The sequence below is a fragment of the Hemibagrus wyckioides genome, linkage group LG23 (assembly GCF_019097595.1).
Source record: "Hemibagrus wyckioides isolate EC202008001 linkage group LG23, SWU_Hwy_1.0, whole genome shotgun sequence".
Classification (NCBI taxonomy): Eukaryota; Metazoa; Chordata; class Actinopteri; order Siluriformes; family Bagridae; genus Hemibagrus; species Hemibagrus wyckioides.
In genome coordinates this window covers 14,316,649-14,333,067 of record NC_080732.1, presented here as the reverse complement: position 1 = coordinate 14,333,067, position 16,419 = coordinate 14,316,649, and the positions used below count along the sequence as shown (strand labels likewise).

At 40.1% G+C, this 16,419-nt stretch overlaps 1 protein-coding gene across 2 annotated transcripts in view; it reads left to right on the top strand.

Annotated features, from left to right (window-relative positions):
* si:dkey-122a22.2 (uncharacterized) overlaps positions 1–16,419 on the top strand; it is a 31,380-nt gene that overhangs the window by 13,740 nt on the left and 1,221 nt on the right. For both annotated transcript variants that reach the window (XM_058376408.1, XM_058376407.1), the window contains 3 exons: positions 942–1,016; positions 12,041–12,179; positions 16,219–16,301. In XM_058376408.1, the coding sequence (XP_058232391.1) occupies positions 942–1,016; positions 12,041–12,179; positions 16,219–16,301 (297 nt within the window). The remainder of the gene's footprint in view (positions 1–941; positions 1,017–12,040; positions 12,180–16,218; positions 16,302–16,419) is intronic.

Sequence of the window (16,419 nt, the reverse complement as noted above, 5' to 3'; positions counted from 1 at the left end):
TGAAAACTACAATCTTTTCTCGTTATTTTGATATAAAGATTATGTTTCAGAACCAAATCATGTTTCGAAACCTTTTCAAATCCACATAACTTTTTTTTATTTATAAAGATATTCAAAAAACATAATAAACAAAATATTTGTTTCTTTAAATGTACAAGTAATCACTCTTTACAACCGTGGTGAGAAGAAAAGCATCTCGGAGCACACCACACCTCAAATATATCAGGTTCCTCTCCTGAATCCTAAAGAACCGCATTCTGATGCTACATGCTCATTACTTGATTGATTCAATTACTTGATTTTGTAGGACAGTGACGAGTGTGGATGCACAAACACCCCTGAAAAAACAAATTGAGCAAATTTTACAGCTTGACTTGTAAATATCTTTGACTAAAAAATTCATGAAAAACCAACAGCATTAACTGGCCTTAATCCTCCACTATAAATAATTTCTGAGCGTGCAAAGACACCTGCTGATGTCTTTAATAAAAACACTTTTTCTAGCATAGGGAATCGTGCCACCGTTCTTGTCTAGAGAGGTGGGAAATATATAAACTGGGCATTGACCTGCCATGGTGAGGTCAGATATCCATAGCCAGCTCTCACAAATCATAGCTGGGGGTCTTAAGCGGTGCTCCATAAATCCCTCTTCTATCTCATTGTGATTATATTCCCCGCACCCTCCCTCGGACAGATTTAACACTTCATCAGCGCAGACGTGAAGCCGTTAACCTCGTAAATTAAGCTGTGATGGCTTCGAGCGTCCGCTAAACGAAAATATCGCGCCCACGATGGCATCGACCCCATACGTATTAAAGGTGGAACGGTGCAGAGACGGGATACGTCTCGGCCCCTGGTACTATGAGAGAGTTTAGGCTTGTGCTGGTTTTCCATGCTGAACACAAACTAAATTAACCAGTCTGGGTCTCTTGTTTGTCCAGGGAAGTGTCGGACTTGGTGCTGATCAATCCCATTCCTGAGGACATCTTTGAAGATGAGATGTGGGAGCGGTACTGGTGAGTCATATAGAGAGAGAGAGAGAGAGAGAGAGAGAGATGTGAAGGGAGGAGTGGGAGAGATGGTAGACTGCACATTGACAGTGTTCTGCTGTTCATCACTATAATACAGAGGCCAATTAATCAAAGGTCAGGGAGTGTTAGAAGCTGTCCTTAATTCATATCAGAGCGCAAATCATTCTCATATGAGTCAGCAGAAATCCACAGCACATTATTCATTCTATTCCACTGGCTTGCCTGTCATCGTACATTTTAAAGCAGGCTGCACTTATAAATCGAAAATCTCCGTTTTTTTATTTAAAGGAGCATTCGTTAATGTTTTGTACCAATGACAAAAAAAATAAAAAAATACATTGCCTATTACTTTACCTCAACTAACCCCAACTGTTGAAACTATGGATGATGCATTTTCATAAGGAAAAGGAGCAGGGCTGAATAACATTTCAGGGCCAGATAAAAATCCAGAAAATAAATAAATCAATCAATAGTGTCTTTAGAATTATATATAATTCTAGTTTGAGACCTAAATCCAGTGGTGGGCTGTCAGGGTCAGCAAGGCCTTCTCTGCTGGCCTAAACAGCAGTGATCTGAATCACTGACTTGCATTTTAATATATTTAATATTTTGAATGTGTATTAAATTATTCCCAATAGTCTATTCTCTACATTTCATAGCTTTTCTTTTGGTTGCGCTGCTTCCAGTAGTGTATATTTATGATAAGAGTATTTATCCAATCATATTTCAGCCAGTAGCTGACATCATGTGTTGCCAGAGTGAAAGAAATCTGCCTTAAGGCCTTCAGAATCAGTAGTGCAGGCGCCCGTAGCTTAAAAATAAGTGGCGATGAAATTGTTACCTTAATCAATCAGATTTCGAGTTGGCGTCACTGGGGCGATCTAGCAGGCATACGATTACGTCAGCAATTTCCCGTCCTCTGATTGGATAATCGGAGTAGTCAGAGGCAGCGAACCACTCAAATATATATATTTTAACTCACAATAGCTGACAGAGGAGAAGAAATTGTTTTTCTTGAAGACCAGTGAAGGCCTAGGTGTGAAATGCACGGCCCGCCACTGCCTAAATCTCAAGCAGTTCCTTTATTTTAACTAATTCCACAGCACCATCAGCCTGCAGGTACAGTTAACTAACACACCTCTAGATAACCAGCTAGCAAAATCCTTGATGTTTTAAGTAAATTAAAACTTCCTTCCTTCCTTCCTTCCTTCCTTCTTACAACATTGTGGGGCGTCTACAAAACAAGTTCCCCACCATTAACGAAAATGCTAGTGGCTGTATACGATTGTTCCCTCATCACCAGACATGGTTCTCATATTAAAGAGATTCCACAAAAGAGCTTCAGTCCTGAAGATGTTCTTACTGACTGTTGACTGTTTTTTTTTTTATCATTGTTGGCCAAAAATGCTTGATTTTGTGGTATCTTTCTTCAAAATTTGTGAGAAGACACATATGTAATTACTTTTTATGATAGATGTGCTCATGTCAGATGCACATGAATCGAAGAGCTTTTTGCACGTTGTGATGTCACATGACACGTCTTGGCTTGAATCTGTGGTCACTCTGAAATACTCCAAGCTCCTCTGAATATCGTGGCATTTGCTTGATCGCAAAATCGCTAAACCCTGGAGGGACTGACAAATGCCTGCGTAAATTGTTCCTATAAACCTGATAAAGTATTAGAATGAGAGCATTCATGAGCTTTATCCCTGTGATTTACTTTCGAAAACTAGTCATCACCTCCCGACTGTTGCATAAAACAGCAATTTACAGTAGAACACAGTCCCGTGGTTTCGAACGGTCACTATATTTCGATCTCCTATACCTCTACGGACCGATATTTCCGTAAGGATCAGGGGAGCGTTAGCTGCTTTCCCAGCATGCCTCTGAAATAATGAAGATATATGAGAGATTTGCTCTGTGGCACTGTGCGAGTAATCTCATGTGAACCATCTCCCCACACATCCTGATTCATAACCTCCAGCCGCTGTTATTTTTCCTGCAGTTATGTAACACAATTGGGGTTCAGTCAGATAAAGGATGAATAATGCAGAACACTTTAATTTATATGTGACTGAAAGTGGAGCAGCAGCATTTAACGGCGATGTGTGTCCAATTACCCCGTGATTAATAGGCCCTCAGACCGGCAAGTATAAAACGCCAGAGATGCAATTCAATTACTTAGGCATGGCAAAATAAATGTCGGGGATATTAACTTACAACTTAAGTTAATATAGCGTACACAGAGTTGTGTAACAGATTTTGTTTCTTATGGAGGCGTTAAGTAGAGTCGGCTGCTTGCATTAAAGATGAATTAAGGAGACATTTGATACCTGTCAGTCCTGCACGGTGTAATGGAACTACAAATGCAACGGAGATGCAACACACTGACTAATTTATTGATCGATGTCAACTTTTTTAAAAGCAGTTCACATTTTGACATCCTCTAGGATATTGTTGGAAGGTGGGGAAAAAGAGCTTATGGCTAAGAAAGAAACAGAGGACGTTCATATGAAATGTGAAATATAGTGGTTTTAGAATATAGTGAGAGATATTGCAATAAAACTGGAAAAAAATTTATTGTACAGTGGAAAAATACAAGGTCTTTATTCCCAGAGCTGGCCAGTGTGATAATATCATCACCACATATGATACAGTGGAACCTTTGCATACTACCTTTACGAATTTTCACCTTAAGAATTGAAATTTTGCAAGAAATTTGCATCAGGATAAGAAGCATTTACAGCATTCGAACCGGACCGAACCCTCGGCTAAGTCCCGAGTACGCCTGGGAGTCAGTGGAAAGCCAAGCGAAGCGAGTTTCCCTATTTTACGAAAAAATTTTCAGCTGTTTCAGTCAACCCACGATACCAACGTTGCCTTCGGCATGCGTTCAAAAGCTAGGTGATTTTTCGCACGTTGTTTTGTTAACAGATTGGTGGCGTGGATGGTCTGTTCTATTTTTAAGCCCAAGCTTGGTGGCACGACTTCCTTTGAGGACCCTTGACATGGAATGCTGGGCTCGGGTCAGTTCTTTGTAAGCAGCCATACAGTTTAACACTTTAACAGGAACATCTGTACACTTATTTATTAAACCAGTCAGCGCAATGGGTCCAGATGGTCTTTGACTGTCCAGTCAGCCTCGGGTTCTTGTTCTGTGGAATCCTGATGTGTTGTAACCAATCCATTTCAAAAGGTTTAGTGTTTTTCTGCTCACCACAGTTACACAGAGTAGTTATTTGTATATACCGTAGCTTTCCTGTCAACTTGTACCAGACACTCCGTTCTCCTCGGACCTCTCTTTTCATAAACAAGGCACAAACTCTAGTCGCTGTAGTGGGGTCACACGCGAACAGAATTTCCTGAAATACTCTAAGCTTTTCTGGTGTCAATTCTGACATCTTTAATGCAAAAACTACAAACCATCGAAAAACTAATAATGCTACACGCATTATCATGGTGGTGGGGAGTCTTGGGGGGGTGGGCTGAGGCTCTTGAGGGGTTTAGCACAGGGGCGTTTTGATGGGTAGCCTACAACGCAACAGAAAAGCTCTGGAAAAAGGTCGATTTTAACTGCGATTTTAAGAAGCTGATGTTTCCTGCCACCCAGGGAGGAAAGTGGAATGGAGTATTTCAGTCAGCTATTGATGGGCACGGGTATAAAGTGCTTTAAAGGTCAGAAGAAGAGTTTTGAACTGCGTGTAAGCTGTAACCAGTAGCCAGCACAGGTTTTCAAGGACGGGTGATATGAGCAAGTCTCATATCTGAGGAATTTCAAACATATTTATGCATTGCAGTGAAGAATCTTATACATAGAGATTTACACGCATATCTCTTTACCCTGTTTTGTACGTTTCAGCATTTTCGGTGTGATTTGGAGTCTATGCATTTCAGATTTCATCTTAATTACACACGGGGTCTCTGAGATAAACGGATAATACGCCGTATAAGGAAGGTCACAGCACCTGAGGAGGACAGTGGAGATGCATTTCCACATGATAGACACCCTCGCTAAGTGCCAGACGACCGTGCCGAAATGAGACGTCACCTTCAGTGAAATCTCACGTACTCACGAAAGGGGAGGAGACGGAGAGAGCGGCGATTCTAAAGGGCAGCTTTCCGTATGGTTCAGACTCGTCTAGAACATCTGTTGTGGTAGTAGTGATTCAAACAGCAGGTGTGTGTGTGTGTGTACACAGTGTTTCATGTAAATTTCATTTTATTTTTGTTGTGTGAATATGGCAGGAAAAGCTCAGGCATTGCAGAAGTACAGCATGTGATAGTTTCTTCTATTATCAGAATCTAATGGAGCACTTATCAGTACTGATACTAATCAAATGCAATTAATTGCAGTAGTTTTAAAACATCTGGAGGTGTCATGAATCTTCCTGGATGAGACATGAGTGCTTTTTGCCTCTTACACACTGAGGGGGATGAGTAAGATGAGAAGAGTACAGTATTTTGGGGACAATTCATCTGCAATCAAACCCCACCACAATGCCAACACATTACTTGGACAGGAAATGAAATTCTTTTATTTAACCACAAGAAGAAGTGCCTGGAGATCACTAGACCCTACTACTGTTTGTTTTTTTTCCCCCCAACAAACACTCAAGATGGGTTTGCTTACACAGAAGAGAATCTAATCCTTTGTGGAGAATCTGGGAGCTTGCTGCCGTTATGGACCCCATCAAGAACCATGAATAAAAAAAATCTGCCAAAACATTTCATGGGCTCTGATTAGATTTTCCAGCTGGACAATAATTAAATACACCGATCAGGCATAACATTATGAGCAGTGAGAGGTGAAGTGAATAAGACTGATGATCTCCTCATCATGGCACCTGTTAGTGGGTGGGATATATTAGGCAGCAAGTGAACATTTTGTCCTCAAAGTTGATGTTTTAAACGCAGGAAAAATGGGCAAGTGTAAAGATTTGAGGCCAAATTGTGATGGCTAGAGAACTGGATCAGAGCATCTCCAAACTGGGATGTGCTGGACAAAAAAGTCCGACCCATGGAGGCCCCACCTCTCAACTTACAGGACTTAAAGGATCTGCTGCTAACATCTTGGTGCCAGATACTACAGCACAGCTTCAGGGATCTAGTGGAGTCCTTGCCTCGATGGGTCAGGGCTGTTTTGGCAGCAAAGGTGGACTAATACAACATTAGGCAGGAGGTCATAATGTTATGGCTGATCAGTGTATATATATATATATATATGAACTGAACAGGAGAGCTGAACAGGAGAGTCCATAATCAGTGGATCCTGGAAGATCTGCATAGATTTGGTATTGAGGCTTTCTCTCAGGTTCCTCAGGTTTTCTCCAATCTCATTAAACATCATAGGAAAAATCTTTTATGTTGGCTAAGCAACACCAACTGGTGCCAATGAGTAAATTTGCTTCAGTTGAAGGTTGGAGATCTTCGCCGTGAAATGAAACTAATTAACTACAACATTATCTTTTTCCGAATCCCTTTTTTTTAATCTCCTCCTCTACCGAGGGTGCCAACAATTATGCTGCTGGCTTTCTACACTGTTTATCCAACGAGTAGTAAAGGTCATATGGATTTGGTTACCACTGTGGCCCTTTTCCTCTTGCCCAGTGTGTGAGCTAATAAAACCTAGACCAAGGCCTTCAAAGCCATATTGATTCCTGAAGCTTCCTGTGTTTACCCAGCATGCTTTAGGACCTTACTTGCACACCCGTGGTATTGACCGGAACCATTGAATCAGCTAAACTCTGTGTCCTTTTCCGGCTTTGATCTGCAACCCTTTACACTTTACAAGAGTCTTTACCTGATGACCTGGAAGGCAGCAAGTGGGACGTTTTAAAAGCCTTTCTTTCAAAAATCTATTCTTCATTCGCATGGAACAAGGGTGTTTTCTTTTTTTGGCTGGAAGTGTAGAAAATAAATCATCAGAATCAAGGATTCAACACAGACTTTGTGTTACAGATTTGAAAGGTTGATATAAGAGATTCATCATCACGTGGAATAAATGTTAATGCAGGCTGTTTTGGCTGAAATTGATTGATTTTCAGATCTAAAATAACCCGTAATATAGTTGTGTGAGGCCGGTCAGATTGACACACACCTACACACACACACACACACACACCTGAGCTGTTCTGTTCATGCCAGTAGCTGAGGTCCTCTGGGAAATCTGGGCTGAGATTGGACACTGAACACGATTATGGGGAGAAAGAAACTTCTGCCACTCTAACAGAAAGTGTGTGAGAGTCTCAGGTCATCTGTGACAGCAAGTCATATAAGTATATCTCTATCTCATTATTTTATTCATTTAAATAATTACACCACTTAACCTGGAATCTCACTTCCTGTCATTTTTGTCCTTTGCTCCCCTGAAACTTATCAGAAGTGTCTCGCATCACACAAACCCACACATTCGTTAGCATAAATTATTAAGGGCAGGAAGTAGACGCTCCCTGGGGATTTCCCGGTGAATCTAGGATGCCAATTAATAGTAATTAGCACCGCTAGAGCTGTAGCTACTCTCGCCAGTCTCGGCTAATGAAGCAGGCCTGTAGCGACCCCGGTGTATTTACTTCAGTCTAATCTATAGTATTGACTCCGAGTCACTCAGGGGGAAGACTGAGGGCCTGTTTTTAGGAAGGATCGGTGCAGTGTGGATCATGACTGCCCCCTACTGTCGAATGTGCAAAATGTTTTGCATTGGATTCTTCAGTGCATTTATGATGCATCTTATGAGATATATACATATAAGACATTTAATTGTTAATAATTATGCCTTTATTATTATTTATTAATATGTTCCAGATGGAATTTTCCTCAGTCTTTTTTGTTAATTTATCTATGATATTTAACTGATGAAGTTTCAATGAAGTGTCTCAGCAGCCAGAAGGCACAGAGATTATTACTGGTGAAATATAAAAGCCATCCAGATACAGCCCATCTACATTTTATTTCCACTCCAAAATGGACAAAAATATTACACAGGTGTTAAAATCGGTTCTTTCTGATAATTTCAGACTCTAGCACCCTGTTTATAGGGTCAAGAGGATGTATAAAGGGTAAGTCCTGCTTGATATAATACCCACAACTCTTTCGGTAACGTTGCTTTAGTGCTTCGACAGGGTCAGCATCAGACGCCCCGCCCATTTTCCGCGCAGTTTTCCGGCCAGCAAACTTCCGACCATCAACAATCTGATCATCTTTTCTGCTCTGCTCTTTAGAGGCTCTGCACCAACAAGCTTTTTTTTCTTTTCTTTTTCTCCAGGATATCGGGAACTGAAAAATGTTTCCCGGCATTACATCAGCAAAAGCTGTCACATAGTTTGGTTTGAAAGAGTTAGTAGTGAGGACATGCTGCAAGTAAATTTTAATGTTGAGCAAAATGCAAAATCCTGAGGAAAAGTACGATGTTTTTTAAGCGGCAAGGTTTAGAGATGAATTAATCTGATGATGAAATCTGGCTCTTGAGAATATTATGTTATTTCTAACGGAGTTCTGTGTGTCTAAACTTGATTTAGGGTACAAAATTCAGATCATAGCCTGTAGAAATATCTTGAATATAGTCAAATTCAACAGATATGGCTTAATATTAAACAGATTGAAGAATATTAAAAGCTGGAAATGAAGCTTTTGTGGAATTTTTTTATTTTTTGGGAAAAAGCAACATTCGGGAATTTCAAGGAGGAAATATGTCTTATTAGGCTTAATGGTATTATATTTGTTCTTATTATTAGAAATTAAAATGATTAATTATTATTATTATTATTATTAATTAATAATAATTATGCAAGATATTTCTATTTTTTTGTAGTGTATGGAATATTTAATAATTGCAACTCTTATAATTTTTTTTATTATTATTTTAAAAAATAATATTTCATAGCCTTCTTTCAGCTTGAAGCTCTCCTTAAGCTCGTGTTACACCCGACCACGGCAGCTCTCGCATGCTAATGGCAGCTCAGGAACATTAGAAACACAAGTAAATCAGTTTCTTCATGGCAACCTCATGGCTTCAAGCTAGAAAATACTACAACATCCAATCTTCATGCTATATTTTCAGCGTATGCCAATAAGGTGATATTTTTGTCATTAACCTCCTGCACCAGTCATCAGTGAAATCCAGGAAAGTTCTACTGCCACAAACTGAGCATCTGATCGGAATTACAAACTTCCCGATCATATACAGCGGTATCGCGAGAATTCCGAGCCTATAAAACAGCCCCCCCCCCTCCCCCCCAAAAAAGTTAAGAGCTCCCGAATTATTGTCTAGTAATGAGAACTGTTCCGTTAAACCGGACTGGGTTCGTGTTATCTGTAGTTTCTCCCGGTGAAGAACGTGCGAGGAGGGAGGGACGGAGCCCATGCAAATTTTGAAGGGTTCTTATCAGTTGCGAGGACGATCAGACTCGGCGTGCGCGAGCGAGAGAGTGTGTGACATTCCGACAGTGGGTCATGCGCCTGCTCCCTACAAGAGCAACAGACTTCATTCATCCTGCACTAATCCAGATGGGAAAGTCAAAGAGCAGAAAGTGCACAGCCTCGACCTCATTTCATCACCTCCATCGCTACCAAAGGAGAGAGGGAGAGAGAAAAGAGGAGTAGCTCGGAAAATAACTGACATTGGCGAGGCGCTTCGCCGTTATCTGTTTAATTCATCCCACCAATCGGGCCTGTCTTTTCCCTTGCTAAATTGCCCTTTGACACGCATGCCTTCCCATGCATAATCCAGACCTCCTGGGCAGAATAAAAAAAAAAAAATGAATGGAAGTGAACCGAAGACCTTCGAAATAAAATGTCAATGCCGGCGGACCGATTTGACGCCAAATCAAAGCTCCGAGGTTTGACACAGAATGTGCTTTTTGGTGGCGAGGAAAGGAAAACGTGTCCGGGTGAAAAGGTGTCAAACGAGCAAAGAATTCTTTGAAGAAAGGTGAAGAGGAATCTAAATTGGGAGCAGAAATGGGTTTGGGTACGGACGGAGAGATGGCGAAGGAGGATGAATGTCAGGGCGGCCGTCTTTAATTTGCAGGGTTGAATGTTTACGTGCGTGAAAGGCAGAGACTTGTTTGGGTCCAAGAAGGAATTTGAAAGTGTCGGGTTATCGCTGCGTCGGAAGTTTCGTGGAACTTCTTTCCCCCCCGAGAAACTTTTGATTCTAATAAACTTAAAAGAACAGCCCTGGTTACAATGCCCTGACACTGGAGACTCCGTCCTTAATGGTAAAGGAAACAGTAAAAGTCACCGTATCGAACATTAGTCGTCGATGAAGAGAGTCTGTACGTTACTATGGAAACAATCGGGTATTAACGTAACCCTCGGAGCTAGCACTGCTTCTGACCAAGCTGTGGTATCAAACACGGGCAATTGTTCTATGTTCTTTTGAGTGGAATTATTAGGACAGGCTGATGGAATGATGTTAAACTGGTAGCTGGTTAAATACGTGAGCCTCCAGTGCAGCAAAGATGAGGCAAACTTCAATGTTTGATCTGCTTGTTTAAGTTCATGGATGCTCCTGAGGTGCTTGTGTTATGTTAGAGCAGGAAGCCACTAATGGATTCTAAAGGACTGGGATTATTTATATATTTCACACAGTTTAGACGTAGAACCGTGCTCAATTGCAACAAAGAGCAAAGTTTACAGTTTGGGATAAATCTCTTGTGTAAGTGTGTGTGTGTGTGTGTGTGTGTGTGAGAGAAAGAGAGAGAGTAAGCATGTGTTTCTCTTGTTATTGATTGGACTCTGTAGGTTCGAGACTGGCCAATCCATAGCACCAGTGAGCTGAGACCGGTGTTGACTCCTGACTTTTCTTCTCATCACCTCGACCTCCTGCTCATGCGCTCTGTTTCTCATCCATCTCTGCACTTTCTAGATTTAAAACATGGATTTTAGGAACAAAATTAGGTTAATAACCATCATTGTGACTTCTTGGTTGTCTGGTTGGATTTAAACTGCTTTCTGATCTGATCCAATGATAAACTGGCAAATATTGGAGTTCTTTTTATAATTGAGCTTGTATCAGTTCAGAGTCGCACAAACACGCTAAAGATGTACAGTTTGATTCACACACACTCGTCATTCCACAGATACTGCACATGCATATAAATACCAAGAATATGGCACACGCACACACACACACACACACACACAGTCCTCTCCTCTCATCTCAACTCTTCTCATCTTGTCTCGTCTCGTCTAGTCTCATCTCATCTCTCCTCTTGTCGTCTCCTCTCGTCTCGTCTAGTCTCTCCTGTCCTCTTCTCTCCTCTCCTCCTTCCCTCTCACCTCCTCTACTCTACTCTACTCTACTGTACTCCCATCCCACCTCACCTCATCCCCTTCCCTCTCACCTCACTGACTTGACTCGACTCGACTCGAGACACGACTTGTAACTCTACTCGACTCTACTGTACTCCCTTCCCACCTCACCTGCTTCCCTCTCACCTACTCGATTCTACTCTACTCCCATCCCACCCCACCTCACCTCATCTCACCTCACCCCATCTCCTTCCCTCTCACCTCACCGACTCGACTTGACTCTACTCTACTCCCATGCCACCTCACCTACTCTACTCTACTCTACTCTACTCTACTCTACTCTACTCTACTTCCACCTCACCTCACCCCATCCCATCCCGTCCCATCCCTAAGAAGTTTGTTTCCATTATCACTGATCTTATGACAGCCATACACTGTTGTTCTATACATTTACATTTCTGGCATTCGGCAGAAGCCCTTATCCAGAGCGACGTCAGAGTCCATCACCAGACACACTTTTTAGTTTCCTCTCTCTCTTGATGTCCATAACCAAAAAAAAAAAAAAAACCTTAAACATCTTGACACTGGAGACTCCTTCCAATTCTGGCCATACGAGCAATTACACACACTTCTACAGAAACTATACTACATTATACAGTGTTGCCTGCAATCAGAGAATGAAACAGTGCTGATGATTAATAAATGGGAATAAAGATATAATAATGGGACAGACAGTTTTTTGTGTGTGTGTGTTTCAGGTACACTCGCCTGCTGCCCTCATTACAGATAATGCAGCTTGCAGCAGCCACCGGTGTGAGTCGTCTTCTCCTCATCCTGCGGGTGCTGGAGCCCAGTTTCGGTGGAGACATCATGTCAGGAGAAATGCTCCAGCGTCAGGTAAAGCCACACACACACGCACACACACATACGGGTCATTTCGAACGATTAACAATAAAGCAAGTTGGTTCGACTTCATGTGAAAGATTGTTAATTATTGATCATATCTGAGAACAGGGTATAGAACAGACTCTTATTTTAAACTGACTGTATATAACGTGTTTCAGAGCTGAGACGCGACTTGTGTCACAGAACTGACTTGTGTTACTATTTCTGCACATTTGACTGATTTCTTCAGGGCTTGGTGCTCTGAGTAAATGGAACGAATTGTTCCCGAGCTAAACACAAGAACCTGCAGGGTTTAGTTACACAGGCGCTGATTATGCTTAAGGTTTAACACACTCGCCTTATACGGAGAGGTTAATTTACCTTTCAGTCTTTAGTTCTGTGTAGTTTTATGTAGCACCAGGGTCCTGAGAACAAATATGTACGATATTTCATTACACTATGTACTGCATCAGCTATTTGTGGACAACAAAAGCTTCTTTACTCTATGCTTTCTCTGGGCTCTGTATTCAGATTAGGGATTTGATGAACACTCTTAAAAAATAAATAAATAAGTAAATAAAATTGGATTGAAGGAAAAGCTGACCAAGCACTCATCTGCTAGCTGACATTAAGCTGACGTACATCTATAAAAAATTAATTTGTTTACGTAGACAGATTAAGTTCATCAGATTAAGACACTGTCTGTAATAAAATAAAATAAAATATAATAAAATAAAATAAAATATTAAAAAAACAAAATGAAATTAAATAATATAAAATAAAATATAATAAAGTGAAATGAAATAAAATGAAATATAATAAAATGAAATGCAATAAAATAAAATGAAATGCAATGAAATGCAATAAAATGAAGTGCAATGAAATAAAATAAAATGAAATAAAAATTTAATTAAATAATATAAAATAAAATAATAAAATGAAATAAAATAAAATACAATAATATAAAATACAATAAAATATAATGTAATGAAATAAAATAAAATTAAATAAAATTAAATGAAATAATATAAAATAAAATAACCCCATTGGTTTGTGGGTTAAAATTCAGGATTTAAAAGCTCCTAATTAGCTTTTTTAAAGTTTTGTAAGAAGGTTGGTTAAAAGGATTTCTTTTTATTTATTCTATTTTTTTTAAATAATGAGAACCTCTGAACTTCATATCCAAACTGACATTATTTTTATTCTATTAATTTATTTTACTTCTGATTTTCAAAAATGATTTCAAGTGAAACGATGGCAGCAGAGCCTGACTCGTGCTAGGAGTGCAGGGTTTTATTTATTTTTTTTGTGCTTCCCCAAAGTGACCACATGGTGGTACTGTAGTGTCACTTATTTAGAAGAAACCTCCTCCACGGTGCTGTGCTTTAATGATGTCTGGAGCACGGTGAGAAAAGCGGTTTAAAAAAGAGCAGCCATCAAACTGAGCTTAACAACTTTGCTCTGATGCGATTGTGCGTGCACGGGGGACGAGCCCGGGCGCTGTATCCTATTTCGTTTCTCTTTTTTCCCCCCCTTTCCAGACGTCTTCAGACAGGGTCTCTGAGGTCAGGACGCGAAGCGAGCTCGTCCATGCTCGAGCTAGGCGCCTCTTCTTCTTCTCCGCTCTAGTTCCACCCAATTTCATGCAAGTTAACGTGTGGCCGGGAATATGCAAATCACTTATTACATTTTTTTTTTTTCTTCCATAAGCCCCTTCCACCTCTCAAACGGCTGCTGGTTCCTATTTGTGACATGAATCGAAAACTGACCTGAGTCGAATGATTTAAAAAAAAATAAATAAAATACAGATATATATTTTTAAAGCAAGCTAAAAATAATTAATGCACAAAACCTGCGGAAATCAAGCCTGGTTGTTTTCATCCATCAATCTCATTTGTTGTATCTGTGCAAGCTTTCTGTCTAGAATTTAAATGTCTTCGGAAGACATAAAACAAATGAGGAAAGTAAATGTGAGAAAGTTTTCCCTCGCGGATCAGAGAGGAAAGAGCGGGCTTAAAGTGCCGCTGGATACGAAATGAGGTGAGGATTGAAGTGAATTCGTTGGGAATTGATATCGTATACGAGCTTCGGGTTTAGTTTCAGGTCATGTGCAAAAACAGAAATAGAAATGAAACTGGAGACAATGGACATTTTCTCAAAGCAGAAGTGTAGAATCATGGATAAAACGATAAAGTTTGAAGTTAAGTTACCATTTTATCCCTAATGAGAAAGCCTGAGGCGATGGTGGCGAGGAAAAACTCCCTGAGATGATATGAGATGATCCTTGAGAGGAACCAGGCTCAGAATAGAACCTCATCCTCATTTGGGTAAATAATATAAATGTAAATAATGTCCATTCTGCAAAAATACTGTCCATCGTGTGAGATATTGGACATATAATCAGAGTCTGATATCATTACCACCATCATCAGTGTAAGTGATAAATGAGGCCAACCCTGCGAGGATCCTGAGGCATCCAGAGATGGACAGGTGGGTTCTGCTTCGTGAGGATTTTGGGGTATTCAAAGCAACGATGCCAACCCTATGTGGACAACAACCTCCTAATTAATACACACCCTAACATTCTACATCACACTGTACATAACTGCAGAAAGGACATTGTTCATATCACAGTCTACGGTGTTTATAATAATTCATAATCACACTCTCCGGTGTCACCCAAATGAGGATGAGGTTCCCTTTAGAGTCAGGTTCCTCTCAAGGTTTCTTTCTCATACCATCTCAGGGAGTTCTTCCTTGCCACAGTCGCCTTTCTCACTAGGGATGATTTTTGTCTAACATCTAGCACTTTTTGCACTATGTTTTTTGTTTCTTGTGTTCTGTAAAGCTGCATTGAGGCAGTGTCCATTGTTATACAAATAAAAATGGAATCGAATTGAAATGAATAAAATGCAGGCTAGACAGATTGGGTTATCATCATGCTGGTGTTATTGCTTATATATACTGTATTATTATTCTTTTACTACATACTTCTAACATACTGCCTCATTCTTACCACATGTATGCACTTGTGTCCTCTCCATGAGAAATAAAGCAGGTCACGGTTATAAGGTCAGGGCCCCTCGAGATGCCCGTCGTTCTTCACTAACGTGCCGAACCCCATTGTTAAGACGTTGCTTACAAAACGCTGGTGTAAAGGGTGTGTGTGTGTGTGTGTGTGTGAGAGAGAGTGAATAAAGCTTTCTGTTATCTTTACAGATGTGTCAGGATGTGTCAGGGATCTCTGGACTTAAATGCCCTAGTGGAGATGAGTCAGTTTATTTCTTCGAGCCGGCAGGAGACTTTTCATTTCGCTTATTAACGTATTTACATATTAGAATATTTCATTTATTGGAATTATTGTGCGTAGATTTCTGTACTGTGAAGTATTCAAGCTTGTAACATCAGCATCTGTGAGCAGAAAATGACTGTAAAATGCACATTACACCCGGTTCTTCATATTTTATACACACACACACACACACACGAAGGGAGTGGAGACTATTTAGTGGAAAATCACATTAGAACTAAATAAAAAAGGTAAAAGAAAATAGATATCTTGTGGAATTATTTTGCATATATTCAATTTCAGCTAGTGTTTCCTGTTACAAGTTTACAGTAAACCAAATTCAAAATCTCATTAAAACTAATTTCTACATTTCTACTAATTACTAATAAATAATTGTGTTCTATTAACGGATTATTTTTGCAAATGATTTTTTTTTTTTTTTTTGGGAAATGACCTCTGCAGGGTCAAGGTCACTTCGGTGTGGAGGAAAATATAGATTTTCCCTCTATGGTTGAGCTCTAGAGCTCACTTTTTGCCCACACACACACACCTATAAATATATTTATATACATATGTATAGTCATATTTGTGCAAAGAATGCCAATAATTCTGGATGACCCTGTAAATGGTAGAATAGAGATAAACAAACACACACACACTAATTCAACAAGACGCCTGTATTTTCTGTCATTTAATGCAAATCATTAGCTTTGCTTCCTGTTCTAGTGTAACCCTGCTTGCTCTCCTCTTTCCTCTGATCAGAAATACCTCTTGAGTAACCCGGCTCATCAGAGCAGCGCCGTGGACGAGCACTACTTCATGAACGAGAGCATGTCTCAAGTCCGGTAAAACAGACACACACACACAAAAACAGGAGTTAGTGAATTTCGTTCCAGTATTCAGTGACTGGGAAATAAGCCAATATCCCATATTTCCCTCATTGATTTGTCATGTTTCATTCCT